The 9,094-nt window shown below is 41.7% G+C and overlaps 1 protein-coding gene across 1 annotated transcript; it reads right to left on the minus strand.

Moving 5' to 3' along the window:
- Positions 1-3,073: 3,073 nt before the first annotated feature.
- LOC142661514 (uncharacterized) lies at positions 3,074-8,287 on the minus strand. The gene is made up of 4 exons (XM_075838925.1): positions 8,202-8,287; positions 6,708-7,520; positions 5,690-5,893; positions 3,074-4,071 (listed from the first exon to the last, which is right to left on the minus strand). Exons 1-3 carry the CDS (start codon positions 8,278-8,280, stop codon positions 5,697-5,699), a joined length of 1,089 nt encoding a protein of 362 aa, XP_075695040.1. The 5' UTR covers positions 8,281-8,287; the 3' UTR covers positions 3,074-4,071; positions 5,690-5,696.
- Between the last annotated feature and the right edge of the window lie 807 nt (positions 8,288-9,094).

Consider the following 9,094-nt stretch of genomic DNA (forward strand, 5'->3'; position numbering starts at 1 on the left):
CAACTCTGCCCTTCACCGCGCCAAACAAGTCTACTTCACTTCTCTCATCTCCACACTATCTAATAATCCAAAACGCCTCTTTGATACTTTTCACTCCCTCCTTAGTCCTAAAGTGCAGACGCCAATCACAGACCTCAGTGCTGAAGACCAGGCCAATTATTTTAAAGTTAAAATTGACAACATTCGGCATGATATTATCTCCCAGTCCCCTAGTAACATCGATCCCCTTCCCCACCGCACTCCCTCTTCTTCACTCTCAGCATTTGACCCAATAACTGAAGAAGAAGTCTCGAGGCTCCTCTCTTCTTCTCGTCCTACTACCTGCCCTAGTGATCCTGTCCCCTCACACCTCCTCCAGTCCCTCTCCCCGGCTGTCACTAGTCACCTCACTAAAATATTTAACCTCTCTCTTTCCGCTGGTATCTTTCCCTCCGCTTTTAAACATGCCATTATAAACCCATTATTGAAAAAACCAACTCTTGACCCATCCAGCGCTGCCAACTACCGACCAGTCTCTAATCTGCCCTTCATCTCCAAACTCCTGGAATGCTTGGTCTACTCTCGCCTTATCCGCTATCTCTCTGCTAACTCCATTCTTGACCCCTTACAATCTGGTTTCAGCACTCTACACTCCACAGAAACTACCCTTACTAAAGTCTCAAATGATCTCTTGGCGGCTAAATCGGACGGTAAATCCTCTCTCCTTATTCTTTTGGATCTCTCTGCAGCCTTTGACACTGTAGACCACAAACTCCTACTTAACATGCTCCACTCTATTGGCCTCAAGGACGCGGCTCTCTCTTGGTTTTCCTCCTATCTCTCTGACCGCTCATTCAGTGTGTCATTTGCTGGTTCCACTTCTTCTCCTCTTCCCCTTGATATCGGGGTTCCTCAGGGATCAGTCCTAGGTCCGCTGCTCTTTTCTCTCTACACAGCTCCTATTGGACAAACCATCAGCAGATTTGGCTTCCAGTACCATCTCTACGCTGATGACACCCAATTATATACCTCTTCCCTTGACATCACCCCTGCTCTAATACAGAACACCAGTGATTGTCTGTCCGCTGTCTCTAACATCATGTCCTCTCTCTATCTGAAACTGAATCTTTCTAAAACTGAGCTCCTTGTGTTCCCACCATCTACTAACCTCCCTAAACCTGATGTCTCCATCTCTGTGTGTGACACTACCATCACTCCTAAGCAGCACGCCCGCTGTCTCGGGGTTACTTTTGACTCAGATCTTTCCTTTACTCCTCACATACAATCACTTTCACGCTCCTGTCATTTTCACCTCAAAAACATCTCCAGAATCCGCTCTTTTCTTACGGAGGAAACCGCCAAAACTCTCATTGTTGCTCTGATTCACTCTCGTCTTGACTACTGTAACTCATTACTAGTCGGTCTTCCCCTCACTAAACTCTCTCCTCTCCAATCTATCCTCAATGCAGCAGCCAGGCTCATCTTTATGACCAACCGCTACACCAACGCCTCTAATCTGTGCCAGTCACTGCACTGGTTGCCCATCCCCTTCCGAATAAAATTCAAACTTATTACTCTCACCTACAAAGCTCTCCACAGTGCTGCACCTCCTTACATCTCCTCCCTCATCTCTGTCTACCACCCTACTCGGGCTCTACGTTCTGCCAACGACCTTAGATTAAAATCCTCCATAATCCGAACCTCCCACTGCCGTCTCCAGGATTTCTCTCGTGCTGCACCCGTCCACTGGAATGTGCTACCCCAGACAATCAGATTAATTCCCAATATCCACAGTTTTAAACGTGCCCTGAAAACACATCTATTTAGACAGGCCTATAACATTCCCTAATCTGACTCCTTTCCATGGCCCTCCATTTAGATTAGTCATCAGAATAAGATTCCCTCACACTCCTTCTCTTCATGTCCGTCATAAACGGATACTGGCTGGTGACCGGCTCATGCAGCTTTGTTACCACCGCATGTGTATGAAAATGGCCGGACCATTGTACAGAACAAACACTATTACACTTTGTGTCTCCCTTATTTCCCCATAGATTGTAAGCTCTTGCGAGCAGGGTCCTCACTCCCCAGATTTGAATTGTAAATGAACTTTGTCACTATGTAATGTCTGATATTGTTTGTTTCATGTCCCCTCTAAATTGTAAAGTGCTGCGTAATATGTTGGCGCTATATAAATAAAGATTATTATTATTATTATAACAGCTTGTAATACTCTCCTTGCTTCTCTTTAGCTCCAGGCTCCACCATCTTTCTAGGTCCTGAGGCTGTCCAGCATAAAGGTGCGAGGAGAGGTGAGTATATAGAGGGGTCTTTCTTGAGGTCTGATTATTTAAGGGGTCTGGTCTGGTGTTTGAATTAATTTAGGGTTCTGATCTGGGGTCTAAAGTAATGTCGAGGTCTGGGCTGGGGTCTGAATGGATGTAGGGGGCTGGTCTGGAGTTGGAATTAATGAAGTCTGATCTTAAATCTGAGGTAATTTAAGGGTCTGGTCTAAGGTCTGCATTAATTTAGGCCTCTGGTTTGAAGTCGGAATTAATTTAGGGGTCTGGGGTCTTACGTAATACAGTGGTTTAAAGTCTTAATTAATTTTAGGGTCTGGTCTTGGGTCTAAATTAGTTTGGGGGTGTTTCTGAATTTATATATGGGTTTAGTGTCTGGATTTATTTATGGGTCCGGTCTGGAGTCTCAATCTGTGTTGGTATAGAGGGTGGGGATGGGCTGTAGAAGTGAGGGGCCAAAGATTTCGACAATGTGTCGAAAATGTGTCTTAAATATTTAAAGGCGTAATGAGGAGCGTGACCGAACAAAGCAAAATTCCCCATGCCACACTGCTTTTTTTCAGCCACTCCCTAGATTATTATACTGAATCCGCTACGGATTCTGTTTCATAACTTTCAGCAACATTTCACTATACCTTTCTAGTAATCCAGAATGTGTGGTAAACCAGCATGTGTCAGGGTACAGACAGTTTTCTATAGTAATGTTCTACTTATATAATAAAACACTATGTTTAGATGTTCATATTTTTATTGAAATAGCATGACTACAACATTTTTTTCCATAAAGTTGGCATACATGTATCAATATTCTAAATTATGTAAGGGGTAACCAGTAGCAGTCTTGAAAATGCAGTCTTAAAAATCATCCTTTCAACTGGAGACGGTTTGTAAATACAGTCTCTTCTGTTAGTAATGGTGATGAAGGTTATTCAAACTTTTCACCGAGTAATCTTGATAGCTGGCACAAATCGGTGGCAGGTGGCACTTATGTCCAAGATGGCACTGTGACTCAGCCGAGTCACAGGCAGCGATAATTGTCCTTTTTAATGATGTTAAGCACTATGACTCAGTCGAGCCACAGGCAGAGACAATTGTCATTTTTTAATGAGGTTTCGCACTGTGACTCAGCCGAGCCACAGGCAGCGAGATTTGTCTTTCCTTGTGAGTTTATTTCACAAAGACTCCGGGTATATGGATCTATAGTCCAAAGATTGGTCAAGTCCAGGTTGGCACTGTGACTCAGCCGAGCCACAGGCGCAGAAAAAAATCCTTTGAGGTGGACCTAGGTTTGCTGGTACTCTTTTCGCCAAAAGAGACGCATACTAATTCCTTGGGATGCTTTTCTGAGGAAGAGGTCACAGGAAATTCATTTGACTTAGTCTGTGAGGTTGGTCTTGTTTTCTTTCTCAATGCAAGCTTTGGAATTGCAGAAACTCCAGGTCCAGTTTCCCCAATTATCCGTGTAGAGCTATAATGTTTGAACCACTGAAATCAGTAACAGCACAGGTCATGGCAGATTTGTAATTATGACCACCACTGCATGCAAAAGTTTGTGGTTGTTTGGAAACATTATAGTTATGTCTTGAGCAAAGCAGAGCCCTGCTGCTCATTGCGGTGAAAGTCTAAATAGCATCAAAGTATTGATACATTTGTTTAGTTCATATTTGCCTTGTGTGGAAATTAAGGCCAGGATCCTTTGTTCTCTATAACCAGTGCAGTCATGGACAATCGAAGATGACGTCTTATGATGTTGAGAAGTGATTATGTCTATTATAATGTCCATGGCGTCATGCTGTTGTTGAGATAAAACAAAATGAGAAGCTTAATGAGGTATTAATACATTATCAGATCATTCACATTTTATAGTGTTCTACTTTATAACATTGGACGGTCAATAACAGGAATAGTTACAGATTGTGAACTATTAAAGTCACCCATGGGCCTCAAATATTAAAACTCTAACATAAAATCGGACCTTATTGCCCATAGCAACCAATCAGTGCTCAGATTTTCATCTTAAAGGCTATGGACTCCTTTGCGGGATTTTCTCATTGCACTGTATGTATTTTATTAAATAAAACATATTTGCAATTGGTTTTAATGAAAACATTTTGGACGATCTTACTGGCGGCTCATTTTCCAGCCCCTCTGCTCTCCTGAACACTAATCTAAGCTGACAGCGGAGATTAAAGGAGTTTTGCAGTGAGAAGAAATTGATCATTAATATTTGATCAGTGGGAGTCCGACTCTCGGCGCCCCCACAAATGAGCTGTTTTGAGGTGGCCACAGAGCTCTTGCAAGTCCTGCTTCCCCCGTCATTCTTGTCACTGCTTTTTACTGTGAAACATTAACACACTTGTAGTGGCGGTTTACAGTATTACAGCCTTTTCCCAATAAAGTAAATGGGAGAAGGCTGTAAAAAACTTGGAACCGCAGCTACAAGTGTGTTAATGTTTCACAGTATGGAGCAGTAAGGGAAATTGGCAGGGGTTCTGAGATTCGGACACCCACTGATCATATAATGATGGCCTATTCTGTGGATAGGCCATCGATTTCTTCTCACTGGAAACCCTTTAAACTTTCAGGGGAGCAGAGAGATGGGCTGGAGTCTGACCAGACAATAAGTTTATCTGACAGGATGAGCACTGAATGGCATCCAGCAGTTTGTATTGTATTGTAAGTCATACAAGCTGCGGAAGACAAACAGTGCCACATTTTTTAATTAGAAAATATGTTTTATTTAATAGAATACATATGCTGCAAAAAAACAAAAAGTCTGCAAAGGTGTCTCTTTTGCAGGAAGGCACTTTAGTAGCCAAGGACACATCTGATACGTCCGTGCTACTAAAAGCTCCAGCTGTCATCTAGTCTGAGTTACTGCAGGTTGAAGGGGAAGAGGATAAACAGCAATTTTGATTTGCAAAAGTTTTGAGCATCAAATAAGGTTTTGTTCGTTGCATTGCTGCTACACCTGCTGCGATAATCCGGATCATAGTCACCATCCTCATTATCGTTCTCACCATTACATGTGCAGTCTGAAGACTTACATACTTCACATTGGATAAAACGACAATGGACGCAACAAGGTCTCAGAAGATGGAGTGATAACGTTACTTCACCTGCATTGTATGATGTGAGCCGAGTACAACTGGAATTAGCAGCACAGCGAGGAGTGATCTATGTACATGGCCATAGATTATAATGAGCGGGGCAGCCGGGGGATTCTGCAGTTCGCTGCTCCTTCTCTGCCCCCCATCAGGACACTGTAGATATTATAACAATGGTCTATCTCCCATTGCAGAATACAGGTCACAGTAAGTGGCAGTCTGTAACTAGATGACCACATCTCAGGACAACCATAAAGTTTATGAAGAGGTTTATGGAGCTCTAAGAAACTCTCACATTCTTACCTTCTTTTTATTTGGGAGAAGATGCAGCTTTTTCAAAATACGCCAGAAGATGTTTGTGTAATTCCTGCATTGGTGAAGAATAACTGGCGCTGCCTGTAAACGTGTTGGTCTTAGAGGCGTTAAATCCAACTCCTTCCTTATTCTGCCCAAGATGTTTCTCAGCACTTGGAAGATGTTGGAGATGTTCTTTGTCCTCTTGTTGTTCTGTAAAACACACGCAGTCTATAAGATCAGCTGTTAATATAATGGACATTGTTCCTACTCCACCGTCAGCCTGGGAGCGAGATTCATAAAATATTAGGAAATGGCGTAAGCAACAATTCCCTAATATATTGTCACCAATGACACGGTCGACAGGTTTTTATCCACACAATGTAAACTAGAACAACTGCAGCTACTTCTTATAATAACAATCAGTCTCTTTATCATATGAAGAATGGAAAATTCTCGCTCCTTACAATTCATCATCACCAGTGATCAGTAATATCGCACCTGCCGAACATCCTGTCTTTGCTGGATTTTCCCACTATACGCGTCCTGATTTCTCTGAAATGTCCCATGAAATGGACCTTAAAAGGGTGGGGCTTATGCAAATATAATCCCAAATTGGGCAGTTCTGTGGGTGTTCCTCATAATGGGGGCGTGGTTGAGTAATTTCCCATGAATAAGGGTTAAAATGTTGGGAGGTATCAGTAATGTGATGTGATAGGCTAGGACTATAAAGAGGATGATACACAGATCTAAATTATTAACATAATTTAGTCACAGATACTGGCTGGTGACCGGTTCATGCAGCTTTATGTGTACTACCCTATTTAGCATAAGATATGGCTGTACCAAAACAGCACTTTTAACTTTTTGTGTCATCCGTATTTCCTCATAGATTGTAATATCTTCTGAGCACGTCCCTCAATCCTCTTGTTTGATTTGTTAATTTGTGTGTTACTATGTAATTTTATTAGTAATATTGGGTAATATTATAAGGCTAAATTAAAAGATAAAAGCCCTGAGAACTTACTTTCAGAGGTGGTGTCCACATGATATGGGCTGATATTGGTGGTTACATCATTGGATCCAGGCATGGAGCTCTTAGTGTCTTCAATGATGTCTATGTTTTCAGCCCGTCCATGAGAAGCATCATCGGTTATAATGTTAGAGGCGGTGTCCACGTCCTCTGGGCTGATATTGATGGTTACATTTTTGGATCCAGGCATGGAGATCTTAGTGTCTTCAATGAGATCTCTGGTTTCAGCCAGTCCATGATGAGCCTCATCGGTTGTAATGTCAGAGGCGATGTCCACGTCCTCTGGGCTGATGTTGATCGTTACGTCATTGGATCCAGGCATGGAGATCTTAGTGTCTTCAATGAGATCTCCGTTTTCAGCCAGTCCATGAGGAGCATCATCAGTTATATTATCAGAAGCCATGTCCACGTCATCTGGACTGACATTGATGGTAACATCATTGGATTCAGGCATGAAGATCTTAGTGTCTTCAATGATATCTCTGTTTTCAGCCCATTCATAAGGAGCATTATCGGTTATATCAGAGGTGGTGTCCACGTCCTCTGGACTGATATTGATGGAAACATCATTAGATCCAGGCATGGAGATCTTAGTATCTTCAATGAGATCTCTGTTTTCAGCCAGTCCATGAGAAGCATCATCGGTTGTAATATCAGAGGTGGTGTCCACGTCATCTGGGCTGATTTTGATTGTTTCATCATTGGGTCCAGGCATGGAGATCTTAGTGTCTCCATTGATGTCTATGTTCTCAGCCAGTCCTTGAGAAGCATCATCAGTTATAATATTAATTTTGTCCTGACGTTTTTCTGAAACACAGAACATTGAAATCAGAAATGATAAAATAAAGGCTAATTTATTAACCGTTTACAGGTATTTGAATGGCACAATAATCCACGAGAATAAAAAAAACACAATCTCTGAAGCTGCCTCTACATTTAGGATTCCTTCACTTTTCTTTGTCGACATAACGGATCCCCCTAGTTTCCCTGTATAACCATGTTCCCGGATTAATGATCATGGCAGCGAGATAGAGAAACCGATCAAATATACAATCGTGGACCAGTGGTTATATTGAGTGTTGTATTGAATAATCTATAAAATGGAGGATTTTTCTGTAAAGTGAAGCTGCACTTTTACCTTTGGTGCATGTGGGAATAACTGTATGTGATGGTGGGTAGTGTTATGTCACAAGACGGCAGATCGTTACAGAGAACGGCTCCGGATGGTGTGAGGAGCGGGAATACTCCGTCCTCGCCAATAAGAGGCGTTCATTGGGAAATACATTGCGATATAGTGCGCAGTTGTGATGACTCCAGTGACGTTACTGAAAATGTTCATAGATTAGGTTGTTTTTTTTAGCAAAAACATTTCATTAAATGAAAGAGTCAAACCAGAAAATTCCCAGTGTCCAAGTGATAGAAAACCCCCCTATAAATTGTTCTATGTAGATAGATATTAATAAGTCACATCTGTTATACCGTATTTACCATTGATTTGGTCGCTACTCTCTCTACTTTCATCGATGGTACATTGGGTCTCAACATCTCTCTTGGATTTTTTCTTCATCGATTTTCTATATAATTGTAATAAGGGAAGTAATATTGTGGATTAGTGACATGAATCATCTCTGTTTTCTGTAGAATGTGATAAAGCTTCATATGTTTCTTCATTTTATCTATTTCTATCTGTTGAATCATTAACCCCAAGTCATTTTACATCTGTGACAATTAGCAATACTTTATATTATGTACATAGAGGTGTAATGTGCCCCCATTAGACCACCAGGGGCGCACAACTCCAGAGTGACATGTTCATGAGCCACAAGAAGTCTACATTGTAATATTCCCATTACTGGGTCATGTTATAACTAGAAGAGGTGGTACAGTATTTCCTATATAGACTCCGGTGTAGAACATATATATGGCACTGAGGAGTTATGTGCTGGAGGAACCTGGAATTACATACCCTCCAATATCCAGAAGTGTAAATACATCCCAGCGTCATAGAGAAATAGAATATGCTGTTTATTCCATTATATCCATATAACATTGCCATGTCATGGGAAACATTGCCCTGTTATATGGATGTAATGGAATAAGCAGAATTTTATTTGCACCAAGAAGATCCTGCGATGTTGAGATGTATTTGCATTTATGGATGGTATAGAATTGGCACCCCAAGGATCACGGGCAGAGCAGGACTGAACCCCCAGTGATGACTCTTTTACCTACAACCCTCCAATATTCAGATATAAAAATAATTACACCAGTAACAGTCGCCCACATAAGAACCTACCACAGGTGACCCCATAAGGGATCGGCATGTTTAATTTCTACATGCCCGATCCTTTGTTCCTGTGGGGATGTATCAAGTGTTCGCC

Source organism: Rhinoderma darwinii, chromosome 10, assembly GCF_050947455.1.
Source record: "Rhinoderma darwinii isolate aRhiDar2 chromosome 10, aRhiDar2.hap1, whole genome shotgun sequence".
NCBI lineage: Eukaryota > Metazoa > Chordata > Amphibia > Anura > Rhinodermatidae > Rhinoderma > Rhinoderma darwinii.